Source organism: Callorhinchus milii, unplaced genomic scaffold (assembly GCF_018977255.1).
Source record: "Callorhinchus milii isolate IMCB2004 unplaced genomic scaffold, IMCB_Cmil_1.0 Scaffold19, whole genome shotgun sequence".
Classification (NCBI taxonomy): Eukaryota; Metazoa; Chordata; class Chondrichthyes; order Chimaeriformes; family Callorhinchidae; genus Callorhinchus; species Callorhinchus milii.
Genome location: NW_024704760.1, coordinates 10,410,074 through 10,430,356, shown reverse-complemented (window position 1 = coordinate 10,430,356; position 20,283 = coordinate 10,410,074). Strand labels below are relative to the sequence as shown.

The window sequence follows — 20,283 nt, the reverse complement described above, 5'->3', positions numbered from 1 at the left end:
CAGCTGCTTCTGTCCCAACCTGATCTGGTTCCTCACAGTCTTGTGTTGCGGAGATTCAGACTGACAGCCTCATGTTGTAATACCAAATAGGACCATCAGAGGGCGGTCCATCACACAGCGCCATCACTGGCCGGGACCCCATTCGCTCAGTGACGGGAGAAGCTGTTACACTGCTCTGTAATGGGGTCATCGCTGGCCTGAGCTGGAGAGTGAACGGCGTCAGCCACTGGGACCAGCTTCAGGCCCTGGAACTTCAGGGACAATCATATAATAACATATAATAATAATAATAATAATAATCCTTGCGTTTGATATAACGCGTTTCATGTCTTCGAGACGTCTCAAAGCGCTTCACAGAATATACCGTAAAGTGAATTGACAGTATATTTTGTGGGCAAAACACGGCAGCCAATTGCGCACAGCAGTGTCCCACAAACAGTCGTGGGTTGAGTGACAACATTTTTTTTTGAAGTATTATTATCCCCGGAAAAGCAATCAACTAACAACCAGGTTCCTACCTACTGCTATTATTATTATTGTTGTTGTTGTTATTATTATTATTATTATTTTTTATTGTTTGGTTAACAGAGGCGTGTGTGGGGAGTAAGAATACTTTACCACATTCCGCCCAGCCAGGAATCAAACCCCGGTCTCTCGTTTGCGATGCGAGTACTCTAACCCACGCTACAGGATCATTGCTGATTGTGACTGTTGTTAATACAGACAGAGAAGTAAACTGATGGCTCGGCTGCCGTCTACCAACAGTTAAAACAGTTAATTTGATGTCATGCGGCATGTTTACCGCGGGCCCCAACTCGGAAACTCACAAAATGTGTTTATGTATTTCAAATAACTGCAGAGAAAATAAAGGTGGACACTAAAGAAAAGAAGGTATGTGGTGAGTGCACTTTATGTGAGGTTTGCGATATGTATAACATGCCTTTGTTTGATGAGAGTTACAGAACAAAATGTGTTCTATGTCTTACATATGTACAAATACATTTGCAAAAGTAAATATGTATAATATGTGTAGGTTTGCAGAGCTGTTACACTGCTGGGTATATGCTTTTGATCATCAAATAGTGGGAAGGAGATGGATGAACAAATCTACAAGCAAATTTCAGAATGATGTATAAACAATAGAGCAGGATAATGGGGGCTTCAATTATTCAATGATAGACTGGAGAAAAACAGTATAAAGGGAAAGGAGGGGGAAGAATTCCTGAAATGAGTACAGGAAAACTTTCTCGATCAGTATGTTTCCAGCCCAAGGAGGAAGGAAGCAGTGCTGGATCTAGATCTGGGAATAATGTGGAGCAATTGGAGAGTGTGTCAGTGGGGGCGGAGCGTGGATATTAAATTAATAGGTGTTAAAATGAAACAGAAAAAGGAGGTCGATGATGAATGTCAGCTTCATAGCACACTAGAGAATGAAATAAAATACAGAAAGTACAGAGGAGAACTGAAAAAGGAAATAATAGAGGCAAATATATGAGTTTACAGCCGAGGGCACCACAGAGACAGATGGATTGGGCATTTGGTTTGTTATTGACTTGGGTGAAGGTGGCCTTGAAGTTCACTGTCACAATTGTGATCCAGTTCCTTGCGGCCATGGTCAGAGTCTGACATGTTTGGAATTAAGTCACTGCGTAAAACATATTGTTTGGTGACAGCCCTGGCCCCCAGTCCTCACCATCTGCTGGTTTGTTGCTGTGAAAACAATCCGGGACAGAACCCCAGTCACCGCAAGCGGCTGCTTTTACAACAACAACAAAATCAGGAGGATGTCCCAAAGCGCTGGACAGACAGGGGTCAGGACCCGAGCATGGGGTAGGGGTGGGGTTGGGGTGAGGGAAGGCAGAGAGGTGGGAGGGCGATCAAAGGCATATTCGAAGAGGAGGGTCTTGAGACCGGCCTTGAGGGAGGCAAGGGAGCAAGCGAGGCGAAGGGACCGTGGGATGGAGTTCCAGAGTGGGACCTTAGTTAGTTTGTGAGGTGATTGAGGGTGAACAGGGGGTTCTGGCTGTTTATTCAATAAAATGCTGTTGATTCAGTCTCAGCACAAACCAGTTTGGAGAGAAACCATCAGTTTCAGAAGTGAGAGAAACTGAGATGAGGAACCGAGAAGCTGAGCAGCTGTAAGTCGCTGTGGAGCCTCCTGGCTTCACTCTCCTGAGCAGCTCCACACACTGAGCCTCTCCTCATCCCCGCGGCTCAAACTGCTCCCCCCTAAAGCCCCCCCAAAGCCCCCAAAAGCCGCACAGCCTCCGGCAGCCACTGACGCTTCACCCAAAGCCGCCGGGAACAACTGTGTCGCCCCCGAAGCAGGAATCCAGCTGGAACCCGAGGGAGGAGAGCAAACAGATGGTGGTGATGCCGAGCAGCACAAAGGCTTGTCCCTGGGTGTTGTTATTATGTACATTATATAATATACAATAATAATAATTGCTCAGACTCAGAATGGTCTGAGTTTCCGCTGTCGGCACAAACAAGGACCGGGAGAGCATCCGGAGCTGCGATTCCCAGGGTTATCAGCAAGTGACTGGGAGAATCCCAGCTCCAGAGCCTGGTCTGTCCATCCTCCCACCTCCTGCCAATGAGCCCAGCCCTTACCTGGGCTGGTCTGTCCAGACCAATGCTCTGCCCCCCCCACCCCACCGGCTCACCCCGGGGACCACACTCACTGCCACAGAACAGTAGGAGGACTCAAAAATACACCCAGAAATAGGTTCCCGCAGACACTCGGTGAGTATTGTTATTGTGCTGCAGTTTAACAGTAAATAAAGAACTGCACTATTGTCAACACAACAGCTGTTGAAGTAACGCGGGATATGTTGCTGTAACTATTGGGTTTGAGGATAATGTGGGAACAGCAGCAGCGGCAGAAGCTCATCACACGTGGACATCACATGTGGAATTCAAACAGGTCAATCCATGTGAATCCTCGTTAGTATAGTACAGTGATATCGTCACACAGCGCCATCACTGGCCGGGACCCCATTCGCTCAGTGACGGGGAGAAGCTGTTACACTGCTCTGTAATGGAGTCATCGCTGGCCTGAGCTGGAGAGCGAACGATGTCAGCCACTGGGACCAGCTTCAGGCCCTATTTTTTTTTGCTATTATTCAGCATGTCGTTTGCAGGCCGCAACTCAAAATCTCACAATATCTGTTATGTTCTCCATGGGGAGGGGAGCCTACCCTGCTTGGCGGGAGATGCTGATGGGCAGGACATGGAAGGCAGACCAGTCACTGGGTAGAGAGTAATCCCACTCAGCTCCTGTTAACCCTGCAAGCCAAAGCCCTAACAGGTAGTATGGTCCTAGCTGGACAAGCAGCAGGAAAGCTTGCCCAACGTGATAGATCTCCAGGAACTGATGGAATCCCTCAGGGTATTAAAAGAAGTAGGGGAGGAAATTGCAGATGTGTTAATCATCATTTTCCAAACTCTATATTCAGGAATTGTGGCCTTGGATTAGAGAATTACAAATGTCACTCCATTATATAACAAGGATGGGAGAATTCAGGTAACTACACCTGTCAGCTTAACTGCAGTTCTAGGGAAGTTACTAGAATCTCTCATCAGGGGCCGAATGACTCAGCACGTGGACAGGTATGAGCAAATCAAAGAGAGTCATCCTGGATTTGTGAAGGGTAGGTCAAGTCTGATCAATCTAATTGAATTTTTTCGAGGAGGTCACTAACATGGTGGATAAGAGAGTGTCTATGAAAGTTGTCTATGTGGACATTTGATAAGGTTCCGCACAAGAGGTTATTAACAAAAATAAAAGCACATGGAATCGGAGGCGACCTTGTGACGTGGCTTGGTAATTGGTTGGGAGGCAGGAAACAGAGAGTAGGGATAGAGGGAACATTCTCTGATTGGCGGGACGTGACAAGTGGTGTTTCCTAGGGGTCTGTACTGGGGCCTCAGCTTTTCACCATATATATAAATGACTTGGATGAAGGAATAGAAGGTTTTATATTCAAACTGCACAAAGCTAGGAGGCACAGTATGTTTTGCAGATGAGAGCAGGAAGATACAAAGGGACTTAGACAGATTAAGTGAGTGGACAAAACTGTGGCAGATGGAATGTGATTAAGTGTGACATCATCCACTATGAATCCAAAAATAGCCAAACAGAATATTTTCTAAAAGGGTCGAGAAAGTAAGAAATGTGGAGGAACTGTGATTTACACAAATCACTAAAAACAAGCTCACGTGTGTGAAAACTTATCAAAAATGTTATTGGGTTGTTGGCCTTCATCTCAAGGGGACTGGAATATAAAGGAAAGGAAGTGATGCTTCATTTAGAAGGTTGAGGGGTGACTTGATTGATGTTTTTAAAATAGTAAAGGTATCCGATAGGATAGATACAGAGAAAATATTTCGCTGGTGGGGTGTCCAAAACAAGGAGCATCATCTGTCAAGGTGGGGTGCACGGAAATCTCGGTTTGGTTTGGATACTCTTAAGCATGGTGATGGGCTTCCGCTTGTGACAGAGCCCCGGCTGACCAAAAACGTGTCCAAACCTGTCAATTAAGGACAACAACAACAATTTACACTTATATAGCAGCACACCCATGTGGGAAAGATGTGACAGCGTGCTGGACAGTCAGGGATTTTTGGACCTGAGCTTGGAGTTGGGGTCAGGAGGGGTGGAGGGCAGGGGAGGGTGGCAGATGGGACTTGAAAGAGGCAAGGGTTGAGGTGGAGAGATTGCGGGATAGACTTCCAGAGTTCCAGAGAGGGCAGAGATGCTGAATGCCCAATCACCAATGCTGGGGCGGGAGGTACAGGGGACTTAAAAAAGGCCGTTGTCCACTGAGCGGAGGGAGCAGACAGGCTGATATAGAGTTAGGAGGTCGGAGAGTTAGGGGGGAGCAAGACCATGGAGGGCTTTGAAGGTGAGAACTATTCTCTGAGGGATGGGGAGCCAGTGAAACCGGGCAAGAACGGGGATGATTGGTTCGTGGAGCCTGGCGTGGGAGAGGACATGCAGCTTGTGAGGGGAAGAGTTGGGAAGCCCAGGGATCTAACAGTTGGCGTAGTCAAGCTGGGACGTGATGAAAGCCTGGATCAGAGTCTCAGCGACCTGCAGGGAGAGGCCACATACACTGTTCATTCATTTGCTAAAAGAGGTTTTATTTTAGATTAATTTCCTTCGAAAACCCTTTCAGTTTGGTTATCCTCAACTAACCTTCACTTTATATTGTATTGTTGTGCTGGCCCTGTTAACAATGTATGCTGGTTTATACAGTATTTTGTTATAATGTTTAGGAATGGTACTGGGTACTGAGGTGGAGTCCTGTAGTTCAGTGGTTAAAGTACTCGCCTCACAAGTGAGGGAAATGAGTTCTAATCCCCGGCAGAGTGAAATGTTGGGCAAGTTTCCTTACTCCACACGCCTCTGTTTACCCAGCAGTAAGTAGGAACCCGGTAGTTAGTCTATTGGCGGATCACTATTCTGGGCACAATAAGTCCTTCAAAAAAAAATTGGTCACTTCAATGCACGACTGTTTGTGAGACATTCACTGCTGTGCGCAATTGGCTGCCGTGTTTCGCCCACAAAATGCACCGTCAATTCACTTCACAGTGTATTCTGTGAAGCGCTTTGAGACGTCTCGGAGACACGATAAGGCGCTATATCAAATGCAAGGATTATTATTTTTATTATTACTCACTGCAAGTGGGAATGGATATAATCACGTCAGTGTCTCCGCTACAGATGTGGAACTGTTGTAGTTGTCAGTTTGTGGTGGAAGTGATTCTGTTGTGTTTGTGCATGTGAGGAATCATGTGTTTCCTGCAGCTTCTGGATTCAGTTTTGATGTTCACAGCGCATCTCTAATTTTCCTGAAAGTGTATTTTGGATTTGATCAGCCGTATTTTATTATTGCTATTTGTGAATGTGATGACCATTTCTGGAATGTGGAATTGAAGAATCCTGTGTGTTTGCGCTGGTATTATGAATCCACTCGTTTTCTCATTGTAGGAATGTAGTTTGCCTTCAATTTTGCGCCATTATTCAACATTGTATCTCAGTTTCTTTGTGTGTGTGTGATAACCATTATTTGTTTATTTTGCTTTGGTAAATTACAAAATGATAACAGGTTATTTTATCTGATATTCCAAAATACAATAGCAATGGTTTGGATGAAGGAGGCACTTCAGCCCATGTGATCTCATAGCTCCAGAACACCTGTCCTATCATCCTCCCAAAACAGCATCAAGTTACCTTTTAAATATGTCTGAGAGTCCCAGCCTCAATCATCATTTCTGGCAAAATATTCCAGTTGTTATTTATCCACTGAGTAAAGATAAACCAACTGGTATCTAATCGGAAATTGCCTTGTGCATCCCTTGGTGCATTCTTAAGTGTTGATCTGGGCTTATTTTTTGATCCCATTTAAGATGTTATACATATCTATGAGGTCCCATCTGAGTCAAGTTCTCTTAGGACTGAAGAACCTTGTCTAATTAGATATTGTCTCGTTGTTGTTGACAACTTATTCCACCATCACTGGGGATCATCCTTGTTGCTCTTAGACAAGATGACTGTACAGCCTGAGTGTAGGTCTGGGCAACTAAACTCAATTGACATAGAAATAATGTCCAACATCCCGTTTGCATTGTTTATTTTTGCCTAACAATGTTTTACATAGAGAGCAGCAAGTCAACCAACAACGTTAGAATTCTTTCAGTTCCCCCCTTGTCGAGTTCTATCACATTTAAGGAATACTTGTGTTTCCTCTTCTTGTATACTATATGTGGTACATAGGATTTCTCACACGTGGAAACACAACAGTATCACTTGCACACACCATGGAGGCACTAACAATTTGATATTCACATATAGTTTATCAGACATGAAAAAGGAGTATCAGTTTTATGTTTGTGTACACAATCATAGGTGCACTGAATTGAGGATGTGAATATTCTCACAAATTGACAGCTGCAGAGATATTAAGAGTTTCACACCTGCAGCAGAGACACTGACATGATTATATCCATTCTCAGCTGCAGTGAGTGTCTGCAGTACCCAGCGACATTCCTAAACACTGCAACAAAATACTGTATAAAACAGCAAACATTGTTAACAGGGCCAGCACAAAAATACAATACAATACAAAGTAAAGCTTAGTCGAGGATAATAAAACTGAAAGGTTTCTGAAGAAAATTAATGCAGAAATAAAACCTTTTTTACAAATGAATGAACAGGGTCCTGAATTAACAAGATTTTATTTTCATTTTTTTGTCGGCCGGGTGGGTGTCTGACACAAGTGGAAACCCATCACCATGCTTAAGATTATCCAAACCAAGCTGAGATTTCCATGCATCCCAAGCGACAGGACCTGGGTTTGATTCCCGGGCTCAGTGGTTAAAGCACTTGCCTCACAAGCGAGGAAATGGGTTCTAATCCCCAGCAGAATGAAATGTTAGATAAGTTTCCTTACTCCACACACCTGTTTACCTAGCAGTAAATAGGACCCCGATTATTAGCTGATTGGCGGATCGCTTTTCCAGGGGTAATAATCACTTCAAAAACATAATTGGAATAAATAATTTGGTCACTCAATCCATGACTGTTTGTCAGACATTGCTTCTGCATTTTCCCCACAAAGTACACAGTCAATTCACTTGACATTGTATCTGTGGTGTGCATTGCGATGTCTCAAAAATGAGATAAGGTGCTCTATCAAATGCAAGGGTTATTATGTACATATATAATATATATATTCATGAAAGGAAATAGCTACCATTATAGAATTATTAAGCACCAGATAGAATTATTTGAAGAAGCATCAGATAAAATAGACGAGGAAAATGCAGTGGAAATGACCTTAACTGTTTACGCTAAACCAATCCAGCCAGACTCAACAGCTGTCTGTGGCTGAGTGTGCTGGTCACAGGGGAGGGGGTTGGGTTTTTTCCTATTTAACTCCTGATTAAATTTTAATTCCAGTTCTATCCCATTCATTGAAACAATGTGTTTCCTATTCTTTCTTCTTAAATGTAATAATACATTGCACTTATCTGTATTAGACTCAATATATCAGTGTGGACAGTTAGGGATTTAGACCTGAGCTGGGGGTTGGGATCAGTAAAGCAGGGGAGGGTCGGGGCAGGGAGGGAAGGAGGGTGCCCGAAGGCACAGTGGAAAGAGGAGAGTCTTGAGATGGTGCCTTGAAGGAGGTGAGGGAGGGAGTGAGGTGAAGGGAATGTGGGATGGAGTTCCAAAGGGTGGGGTCAGAAAGACCGAAGGCTTGTGATTTGAATAAGTGAACGCTTAGCTTCTGATCTTCAGTTATTCTGTTTAGCATCTCCTTCCTTCCTACATCAATTTCCATTTTCACCAAATTATTTTGACTTCGGCAAGTTGCGAATGGAAAGTCTTCAGGCGTGATGTGAAAATGGGGAAGCAGGTTCGAGGCAGAGGGTCTGCGGGAGAATTCCAAAGTTTCAGGGCCTAGTGGCTGAAGTTACAGCCGATGGTGGTGGAGCGGGGGAGACGAGCAACAAGCAGGATGCCGGAGCCAGCCAAGTGGAGGCGACGGGCAGCGGAGTGGGGAGTAAGGAGGATCTTAGATGTAGGGAGTTCTCAGGTCATGAAAGGATTTATAGGCGAGTGTGACGATCTTGATGTTGATCCGTTCTATGATGGGGAGCCAGTGAAGTGCCTCGCAAGGACTGGTGTGATGGGGATAAGCGGTTTGGCCCAGATGAGTATTCGGGGGTTGTGTAGATTTGGATTCGAGGAGAAGGCCTCCCTCAGGAGAAAGATTTCAGATTCGATTCAAGTCACAGGAAAATATTACGTGTAGCTGGCATACAAATAATAATAATAATCCTTGCATTTGATATAGCTCCTTATCACATTTTTAAGATGCTCAAGGTGTTTCACAGAATATACTGTAAAATGAATTGATTGCATATTTTGAGGGCGAAATGCAGCAGCCAATTGCGCACAGCAGCGTCCCACAAACAGTCGCGAATTGAGTGACTAATTTATTATTTTTTTGAAGCAAATATTACCCCAGGAAAAGAGATCCACCATTGACTAACAACTGGGTTCCAACTTACTGCTAGGTAAACAGAGGCGTGTGGAGTAAGGAAACTTGCCTAACATTTCGCCCTGCTGGGAATTGAACCCGGGCGAGGCGAGTGCTCTAACCACTGAGCTCCAGGACTCCACTGTGCAATGCGGAACTCTTAGTTTAGTAACGGCTTTAAGACTTTTCGACGATGTTATAAGGTGCTATATTTAACACAAAGGTGATAATAATAATAATAATAATAATCCTTGCATTTGGTATAGCGCTTTTCACGTCTTCTAGATGTCTATGTGATGCTTTTATTATATTGTTATAAAACTGGTAAGATCGCTGATTATTCTGGCATGCATCCAGTTGACCAAATAAAGTTTGGAGACTAACATTTAAAATTCTGGGCCAACCAAACCACTATCGTTTTTGGAATCTTTTTATGTTTTCGTTTTGGATCTCAAATGTGAATCTGCTGTTTGAATCTCAGTCTTCTTCTGTGATTCTGCTTATAGTATAAAATACTCAGTTGATGTACATTCTATATTACTTTATATGGTTGCATTAGGTTTTGTTTGTACCCGTTAACGTTTTATATTTTCTAATGATCTTTGTTAAATAACAGAGATGACGTCTTCCTGTCTTAATGTGCGGTGACTGTGACTAATGTCAATAATGATGCAGATCATACGCTCTCCAGAGGTTTGCGCCATCTCAATCGATTAGTTGGGAGTCGTTATTTGGGCAGCAAAGCACCTGCTGCTGTCCTATCATGGGACTTTTAATAATGTATAACATAGAAGCAATTTACTACCCAATTCTTGCGATAGCTGGAGTTCCAAGTAGATTTTAGAGCTTTCTTACTGGTTTTAGAATTCAGAAGTTGGCATTATGGCAACATGTGTGTCCTGAAATATTTTCCTTCAGTTGTTTCTTTACCTATTTTCTAATTAGTCATGAAGTAAATAATCCTTACATTAATGTAGCAAAAAGATAGAATCTTGAGGTACACGACAGATGATGTGGGGTTGGTGGGGTGGGGGGTAACCATTTGAGATGAAATGATGGCAGTGGGATAAATAAGACTTGGATAAGATCAGGAGAGGACAGCCCAACTGTAGTGGTGAGTGAGGAGGTGCGGTCGAGGGTGATAGCATGGCCCACGGTGTCAAAAGCAGAGAGTGCCAGGAGGTGCCAGAGGCAGAAGACACCATTTTAACCCTGATGAGGCTGTGTCAGTGCTGGGAGCAGGGTGGAAACCAGAATGGAAGGGCTCCAGAAGTGAGTGGGAGGATCGGTGTGAGCAACAAGACGTTTCAGGGCTTTAGAAAAGAAGGTCTGAGATGGGCTGATAGTTTGCAAAGTTTGATGGATCAAGGATGAGGTTTTTGAGGAGAGATATGATAACCTTGGGTTTTAGGAGGGGTTGTAGTAGAAAATGGAAAGATTGACTATGTGCTGGAGTGGGGTTGGGGTAGGGGGGGTGGTACAGTTGGTCAGTAGTTGGGTGAGGAGGGGTGTGGGAGCAGGCAGTAAGTTTATCTGATTGATGAGGATTTTGAGGAAGGATATAGAAATGTACAAAGGAGTGTAGGGAATGGGCAGCAGAAGAGGAAGTAAAAGTAGACACAGGTTGGCCAGAGACCAGCCTTGGGTCCGCAGTAGGTGCATTGGGTGATGCAGCTGTAGTTTATTGAGCAAAACCGCTTATCATTGAAACCAGTATCTGGTAAGGAAATCCCGTTTTATCTCCCTCCCAGGAATAGTGTCACGAATTGGTCCCTTCTCAACTGAAGGAATGCATTTCTGACAGAGAACCCCATTGACTGTATTGGAGTATCAGCCCGGCTAGGCCTTCAGTGGCTGAACTTCTGAGTTAGTGATTTCAACTGAGGCAGGTGGAGACCAAAAATAACAGAAACATGTTTCTGCCAGATTTCAGAGGTCAACGCCTGCTGAATCCACCCCTACCTGGGGATTTTATTTTGTATTATTTCAACATGATTTGACATACTTTCGTTTCTTTTTTTCTTGCAAAAACGCTGTTCAGTGATGCTGCGAGGCCTGGTATTGCACCATGATATTTATCATATTTATCACCTTTACCATTTGCTGCACCCGCCATCTTGAAAACTGGGCCAAACAGTGGGACAGAATCATTGTTCTGCACGGCCTAAGGGAGGGAATCGAGGGAATTGATAGGAAGACACAAGGGACATCAGCCACACTTGTTAATTCTTATTGGTACCTCGGGGTCAGGTAGGAAACTAACTGCAGCCTGGACACTGTCCTGATGGACCGTACTGAGAAGGGGCAAAGGGCACTCTGGTCATGCTCATTCCTCTTCAAGGTCTGCAAGATCCGAATGCTGGTCAAGCGTGAGTATCTGGATCAAGCAGCTGGTGCTGAGTATTGAGTTCCAGCTTCTCGTACTCGGTTTGAAATCCTTTCATGCCCTGGCACCTCCCTATGACCTGCTTACCCCCCAACCCACAACTCGCTGCCTCCACTCAATTGGATCTGGCCTTCTGCATGTCCGTTGTGCCCTCTGTTCCACCATTGGTGGCCGCGATTTCAGCCACCACACCCCGAAACTCTGGAACACACTAACACACATTCATATACACACACAATAAAACACACCCAGACACACACATTAACACGTGCACTAATATACACACAATAATATGCACACTCGGACATACTAACACAATAACACACCAACATACACTCACACACAGACATACTAACACAATAACACACACATTCACACACACAATAACACACACAGACACACACAATAACTAATGCACACACCATAACATACACACAAACACACACTCAGAGACACACGAACACAGTCTGTGTCTCACACACAGACATACCAACACAGTAACACACACACACATTCACTAACACGCTCACAGACACACACACACAATAACACACACAGACGTACAAATGATTACACACCGACACACAGACACACACACACATTCACTCACACGCAAAAACACACACTCACAGACACACACACAAAATAACACACACTCACAGATAATAACACAGACGCACAGAGTTAGAAACAGAGACTGAAGGAGAGATTGAGATGGACTCTCTTCCTCTCTCACTCAGTCTCTCTCTCTCTCAGTGACTCTCTCTTGCTCCGGGCAATTCACTGTTTAAAAACCTGTCAACACTGAAATTTTCTCGGAGCTGTTAACTGACAATCAATAATCTCTCTGTCACCCTCTCTCTCTCTCTCCGCCTCTCTCACTCACTCTCTTGCTCAGTCACTGTGTAAGTGTAAGTGGTGAAGCTTTGTGAGACGTCTCTCTGGGGGTGAGTGAAAGGCGCTGTGTAAATATAGGTGGTGAAGAGTTGTGAGACGTCTCTCTCTCTCTTTCTGACCTTGAAATCTCTTTCTAATCCTCATCTGACCTGATCCTGAATTGGAAACAAGTGGATTATGTTAACACAGGAAACATCTCACAAGCTTATAGAGAAATAATCACATCATGTCTGTATTTTGGTCAGAGAGAGACTGAGCGAGAGAGCGAGAGACTAATTGAGAGACTGAAAGACAGACCCTGAGAGAAAGAGATGGACTGAGAGAGAAAGCGACAGAGAGAGATTTAGAGCGACAGAGAGAGTGAGAGACTGATAGAGAGAGACTGAGAGATAGATAGACAGAGAGAGAGAGAGACAGAGACAGAGAGCGAGAGAGACCGAGAGCGCGAGCGAGACAGAGAAAGAAACAGAGAGAGAGACACTGAGAGAATGATAGAGGGCGAGACTCAGGGAGAGACGGAGAGACAGTAAGAGACTGATAGAGATAGACTGAGAGAGAGAGACTGAGAGAGAGCGACAGAGAAAAAAATTGAGAGAAAGACGCAAGAAGAGAACCTGAAAGCGAGAGTGAGAGAGATTAAAAGAGAGAGAGAGAGAGAGAGAGAGAGAGACGGAGAGAGTGTCAGAACTCTTGAGGAAAATGTGCCTGGTGTAAGTGGGTTCCTACTTACTGCTCTGTGTTCAGTGTACGTGTGGAGTAAGGAAACTTTCCTAAGGTTTCACCCCGACCGGGAATCGAACCCAGATTCTCTCGTTTGCGAAGGGAAGGGAAGGGAAGGGAGGGACTGAGGAGATCACACCATCTCCAGGTTGTGTTGAGTGTCGAGTTGACGTCTCTCTCTCTCTCTTCCATTCCAGGCACCTGACTTTCTGTGACCCCTGGTGACCCTTGGTGACATCCAGTGACATTTGGTGACCTTCACTGATCTAGATTGACCTCCAGTGATGTTTGGTGACCTGCAGTGATCTCGAATGACCTCTGGTGGCCTCTGGAGACCCACATTGACCTTGTTTTCCTGCTGATACCTGGCAATCTCTGTTGAGCTTGTCGACCATTGGTGAACTCTGATGACCCCCTCGGTGACCCTTGTTGACCTCTGTTAACACCCTGGTGACCTCTGTTGACCTCTGGTACCTCCATTTACTCCTAGTGACCTCTGTTGACCCTGCAGTCAGTTAATGGGTGTGGTCAGAGCCCAGATGGCCCCAGCCCTGGCCAGCGAGGAGGAGGAGGGGGCAGGGCCGGGGGAGGGCCCCAAAGCCACCCAAAACGGCCAATCCCAGGCGCAGCCCCAGCCCAGACCCCGCCTCCCACCCGGCCACCAAAGCCGATTCGTCCAGAAAGACGGACACTGCAATCTGGAGTTCGTGAACATGGAGGGCAAAGGTCAGCGTTACCTGACAGACATCTTCACCACCTGTGTGGACATGCGCTGGCGTTGGATGTTCCTCCTCTTCTCTGTCTCTTTCCTCAGCTCCTGGTCGCTCTTCGGCCTCACCTATTGGCTGATCGCCTCGGCCAATGGAGACCTGGAAAGCTCTGCGGACCGACCGGGACGTGACCCCTGCTTCCTGCACGTCCGCACTTTCCTGGCCGCTTTCATGTTCTCTCTGGAGACGCAAACGTCCATCGGCTATGGGGTGAGGACGGTCACGGAGTCATGTCCACCGGCCGTCATCACCGTGGCTCTGCAGTGCATTGCTGGCTGTGCTCTGGATGCCTTCCTAATCGGGGCCATCATGGCTAAGATGGCTCGGCCCAAAAAACGCAACGAGACGCTCCAGTTCAGCCACCACGCCGTGATCACCCAGCGGGACAGGAAGCTGTGCCTCATGTGGCGAGTGGGCAATTTGAGGAGGAGCCATTTGGTGGAGGCCCATGTGCGCGCACAGCTTCTGCGTCCCCGGGTCACCTCGGAAGGCGAAGATCTCCCGTTGCACCAAGAAGACATCGACGTGGGTTTCGACCAGGGCACAGATCGTGTCTTCCTAGTTTCCCCTCTCACCATCGTACATGAGATAGATGAGGACAGCCCTCTGTATGATCTGGGAGCTCGGGATCTGGAAATGGCTGATTTCGAGATCATCGTCATATTGGAAGGAATGGTTGAGGCCACGGCTATGACAACCCAATGTCGCGGGTCCTACATTCCAACGGAGATACTTTGGGGCTTCTGTTTCGAGCCTGTGCTGTTTGAGAAAGATGGACATTATGAGGTTGACTACACCTACTTTGAGAGAGTTTATCAGGTCCTCAGCACTCCCCTCTGTAGCGCAAGAGAGATGGCAGAGCGCAAGTATATCAATGAGCAGCCACCCGGAACCTTCTGTTACGAGAACGAGGTGGCTATTTTGGACCAGGCTGGTCCTGATTTGCTGGGCGAGGAAACTGCCATCCATTGCCCCCAAACTACGCCCAATCTTGAACCCCAAAACGCCAATAGTTGGCTTCAACAGGCCCTGACGTGATTGGCCCCATGGCAACCCATCTCTCTCGCACCTCAATCCATCCACTGATCCTCCAAGTCTCCAATCATCTCCCTCTCACACCTCAAACCATCCCCGACTCCCGAAAGTCTTTCTCACTCTCTCACTTTGAAATGAGATCTCTTGTTTTGTATCCCTGTGTGAAATAAATGTTTATTTCTCTCTATTTTACTCATTCACTCAGTTTGTGTGTGTGTGTGTCTGTGTGTGAGTGTGTGTGTGTTAGGGGCTCAGTGACAGAGCCGGGACATCCCGTTGTGCATATATGTGTGTTTGTGTGCGTCTGTGTGAGTGTGTGAGCGTGAACATGTGTGTGTTTGTGTGTGTGTGATTGTGTGTGTTGAGAAAATATGAAAGAGAGAAAACAATTCACTGTAAAGTGTAGTGACTGTGTATTTAGCACCCATTTGCGCACAGCGATGTCCCTGCAAACAGCCGTGAAGCGAGCGAGCAGTTTTATCTGTCAAATGTCGGGATCAGTCAATACTTATCGATTGTTAGCCTAGTTATGCGCACGGAAGCCTAGGGCAAGGGTTAATGAGAGCCTGAACTGTGGGTGAGAAAAAAGAGAAAGTGCTATTGATTTAGCCTGGGGCGAGAGAGACAGCTTTACTGTGTCTTCATATAATAGTAATAATAATCCTTGCATTTGATATAGTGCCTTATCACGTCTTTGAGATGTCTCAAAGCGCTTCACAGAATTGACTGTATTTTGTGGGCGAAATGCGGCAGTCAATTGTGTACAGCAGCGAAACACAAACAGTCATGGATTGAGTGACCAAATTCACTGGTTTCAGGGGAGGTCAGAGTATTGACAGAATGGAATCATTCACCTCCCAACAGAACAAACTAACGGAAAAACAAGACTTTTTTTTAATTTTAACCTTGACCTAGGAGTGTGGATGGACGCACAGTGTAGAGGGAGCTTTACTGTGTCTCTAATCCTGACCTAGGAGTCTGAACGGAGAGTGTAGACGGAGCTTCACTGTGTCTCTAACCCTGACTTGGGAGTGTGGACGCACAGTGTAAGGGAGTTTGAGTTAAACTATCAGCACCTGATATGAATTTGGTATTTTAGATATTGTGAAGTGTTTAAATATCTCTTTACTTCACGTCTCATTCCTTCCCATTTAAGGACTATGTCTATTTATGTGGAGTCCTGCAGTGTAGTGGTTAGAGCACTCGATTTGCAAGTGAGAAGATCTGGGTTTGATTTCCGGGCATTGCATTACCCAAGTTTCCTACTCCACACACACGCCTCTGTTTACCTAACAGTAAATAGGAATTCGCTTGTTAGTCGATTTGCAGATTGCTTTCCGGGGGTAATAATCCCTTCAAAATAATAATAATAATAATGTGGTCACTCAATCCATGACTGTTTGTGGGACAGTTTGTGCGCAATTGGATGCCGTGTTTTGCCCACAAAAAATATGCAGGTAATTCACTTTATAGTATGTTCTGTGAAACGCTTTGAGACGTCTTGAAGTCACAATAAAGCGCTATTATCAAATGCAAGGATTATTAAGATTATTTGGTCAGTAAAGTAACCTGACAGATCGTGGCGTCTGACTATTGATGATCAGAGGCTGAATGGCGTCACACCAGCCTGCTCGCCAGGGGTCAGAGAACCCCCACCCTGCTTTCACAGATACCTGCTGGAGCACGAGATCTCTCTACCTTGGACATTTCTGATGGATTCTGGAGCATTGCAGTCGATCCAGACAGCCAGTACAAGTTTGCTTTTACATTCGGCGATCAGCAGTATACATGGACCTGCTTACCACAATGGCTTCCCAACGGCCTGACAATCTTCCATCTTCCCCAAACAAGAATGCGTATTGCGGTACATGGATGATCTGTTACTTGCTACTGAAACAGAAGTGGAGCTTGTCCAGTTATTAGAAGAATTGCTGAACTTGTTGTATTTGGCCAAATTTAAATTAAATCTGAAAAAGTCTCAACTGGTGGCTGCAGAAGTCGAGATTCTGGGGATTGTCGGATCTCGGGTTAACCTCTCTCTCAATTCTCCAGCCACACTCCCAGGTCATGGTTGGAGACAGAGGTAAGCTCCCTTTTCACTGTCCATCAATATTCTGGTCCTGGAGTCGAAGGTGGAGGCAGAGAGATAGAGTTGGGTGATCTGCATACACGTGGAAGTTGACCCTATCACCAAAAGACGGTGTGGAGGCTGGATGAGATACTGTTTGTGGAGACAAATGGATATGGTGCGAAAGGTAGGATTTGAATAGTCAAGGACAGAACCATGAAAGTTAGGGCTGAGAGGAGAGGCGATGGAGGAGGATAGAGTGTGGGAGTCAAGGAGTATGGTTTCTGTCTTGTCGACATTTAGTCGCAAGAAGTTTGCACTCATCCAATCCATGATGTCTGCCTGACAAGCCGACAGAGCATTGGTGGACCAGGAGTTGCAGCTGGAGGAGAAGTATATGTGGAAGTTTACCCCATATCTGCGGATGACATCGCCAAGGTAGTTTATGTAGATGAGGAAGAGGAGGAGGCCAAGGATGGAGTCCTGGGGTACAACACAGGTGCCGGGCGAGTGCGGAAGGAGAAACCATTTGGAGAGACAAAGTGAAACCGGTTTGTTTGGTCGGATTCAAACCAGGATAGTGCGGTCCCACTAAAATGGATGAGGGAGGAGAGGTGGAAGTCCGGAGGTTGGGTGTTCAGCAGCTGGGTGGGAAGTGAGTCGAGGGAGCAGGTGGTGGGCTTTATCTGGGAGATAGTGGTTGAGAGAGAGGATGGAGTAATCGGGATGAAGTAGTGCAGGAAAGGGGGAGTTGTTGGGCCCCTATAGGAAGGAGTGAGCGGGTGGGGAATCTCCCTGGGCTTTCAAAGGATGGGCCATAATCTCTCCCTGAAGGGACGCACCTGCTTAAATACTTCAGAAGAGGTTTCTACACAGGTGGGCAAGATCCAAGGCTTGGGGACTCCTGGGAGCGCCTGAGGTAAGATTGAAATGCTATTGAAATGCTTCAAATGCTATATGAAATACTAATAATAATGATTTGATCACTTCAATCCACGACTGTTTGTGGGCCACTGCAGTGTGAAATTGGCTGCTGCATTTCGCGCACAAAATATACAGTCTTTCAGTATATTCTGTGAAGTGCTTTGAGACGTCTCGAAGATGTGATAAGGCGACATTAAATGCAAGTATTATTATTATTAATATTGGACTTTTACAGTTAAAAGCGAAATCATCGAGCCCAAGAATAATACTCCATACAATTCCAATATGATTTTCTACATTTAGATTTCACACATCTAGTCATAAATGACATGATCGGATTGCTTCTTCATAGACCTTTATATCTGCCACAAATGACACATTTAGTCTTCACTGTTTATTTCTAACCCCTCCCTCCCTGGGTCGCTTTTCGCGCTATTGAATAGTTTACATTTCCTTCCTTGTCCAGCACCATGGGACGTCCTCTTGACGTGAAAGGCGCGGTACAAATGTAATTTGGTATTGCATTATCACGTCGTTGAGTCGTTTCGAAGCGCTTTACAGAATACACTGTTAAGCGCTCCGAGACACTACCCCACATGAAGAGTGCTATATAAATGAAAATTGTTGTTGTTGTTTTACAGAGATGTAGTACAAGAACAACTTAATAATAATAATAATCCTCGCATTTGATATAGCGCTTTTCACATCGGGAAGACGTCCCAAAGCGCTTCACAGAACACACTGTAAAGTGAATTGACTGTATATTTGTGGGCGAAACGCAGCAGCCAATTGCGTACAGCAATGTCCCACAAACAGCTATGGATTGAAAATGACCAATTTATTATTGCTTTGTTTTGAGGGATTATTATTAGGCGTGTGGAGTAACGAAACTTGCCCAAGGTTTCGCTGTGCCTGGAATTAAACCCAGGTGTCTCACTAGCAAGGCGAATGCTCTCACCACTGAGCTACAGGACTCCACTTGCGTTTGCACCGTGGCCTTCAGTCAATAATGGTCCAGAAACACTTAATAGTGGTGAGCTTGATGCAGAACCAGCGAGAGAGAGGGAGAGAGAGAGATAGAGTGAGATAGCAGCCACCATAAACACGGCTGAATAGGAAGATTTTCAGGCGCAATCTGTAAGAGTGGGCAAAGTGAGACGATCCAGGCATAGAGGTCCAGATATTCCCGGCTGAAAGCACGGGTGCTGATGAAAAAGAGGGGCGGAGGGACGTGCAGGAGGCTGGAGCTGGTGAGGAAGGGAGACTGCAGTTTGGTGGGATGTGAGCAGGTTTGAGAGGTGGACAAACAACACCAACATCAGCAGATCTTTATATGGCACCATTCATCTTGTGTAATGTTTTGCAGCTCTTTACATGGGTTGGTTTGGTATCTGAGGAAGGAGGAGAGGTGGCCAGAGGTTCATTCAAAGAGGTAGAATTTGAGGCGGGACTAAATATCTAAATAACTGAAATGCAGGGTGGAGAGAGAATGATAGGATCAGGATCTTCAGAGGTTTATGTTGTAGGAAATAAAGATTTAGTCACTTATGGATGGAAGTACAGGAAACATGGGGGAGGCAGGCGTAGCAAAAGCTGCATTAGCTGAGGAGAGGGGTGAGGGAGAAGCGGAGAAGATTCGAGAGAGAAAAGAGATTCCAGGGAATAGTTGGTTGAATATGTGAGTGTGAGGACCATGAAACTGATCTGCTGGTAGATATAGAGCTCTCCTGCCTGGGCTTCTCTGTCAGTTGTCTCTCTGTCTATAGCTCTGTCTTTCTCTCTCTCTGTCCGTCTCTCAGTCTGTCTCATTCTCTCTCTCTGTCAATCCCCCCCTCTCTCTCTCTCTCTCTCTCTCTCTGTCAATCCCTCTCTCTCTCTCTCTCTCTCTCTGTCAATCTCTCTCTCTCTCTCTCTCTCTCTGTCAATCCCTCTCTCTCTCTCTGTCAATCTCTCTCTCTCTCTCTCTGTCAATCCCTCTCTCTCTCTCTCTGTCTCTCTGTCAATCTCTCTCTCTCTCTGTCAATATCTCTCTCTCTCTCTCTGTCAATCCCTCTCTCTCTCTCTATCTCTCGCGGGTCCAGCATATCTTTCGCTCTCGTTCTCTCTCTGCCTTTCACTGCCTCTCTTGTCCTCTCTGTGCCTTGATTGCTTCATCTCCATCTCTCTCTTGTCTATTCTCTCTCACTCTCTCTTCTCATTCTCTCTCCACGACTCTCTCATTCTTTTTAATTTGCTCTCGCTCACTCTCTCCCTATCTCTTTTCTGTCTCACTCACATTATCTTGTCTTTTTGTCCAGTCCCTCTCGTTCATTCCGCATTTCTCTCTGTATCGTTTTCCCTTCCTCCCCCTCTCTCTCTCTCTCATTCTCTGTCTTTTATTGTTCTCTCTTGCCCTCTCTTCCAATTATCTCAGACCCCAACACCAGGGAC

The 20,283-nt window shown here is 45.6% G+C and overlaps 1 protein-coding gene across 1 annotated transcript; it reads left to right on the top strand.

Annotated features, from left to right (window-relative positions):
- The first annotated feature begins 12,330 nt into the window (after positions 1–12,330).
- Positions 12,331–15,048, top strand: LOC103186046 (ATP-sensitive inward rectifier potassium channel 14). Its single transcript, XM_007904853.2, has 2 exons — positions 12,331–12,386; positions 13,254–15,048. The coding sequence occupies exon 2, from the start codon at positions 13,575–13,577 to the stop codon at positions 14,862–14,864; it is 1,290 nt and encodes a 429-aa protein (XP_007903044.2). The 5' UTR covers positions 12,331–12,386; positions 13,254–13,574; the 3' UTR covers positions 14,865–15,048.
- Positions 15,049–20,283: the final 5,235 nt, after the last annotated feature.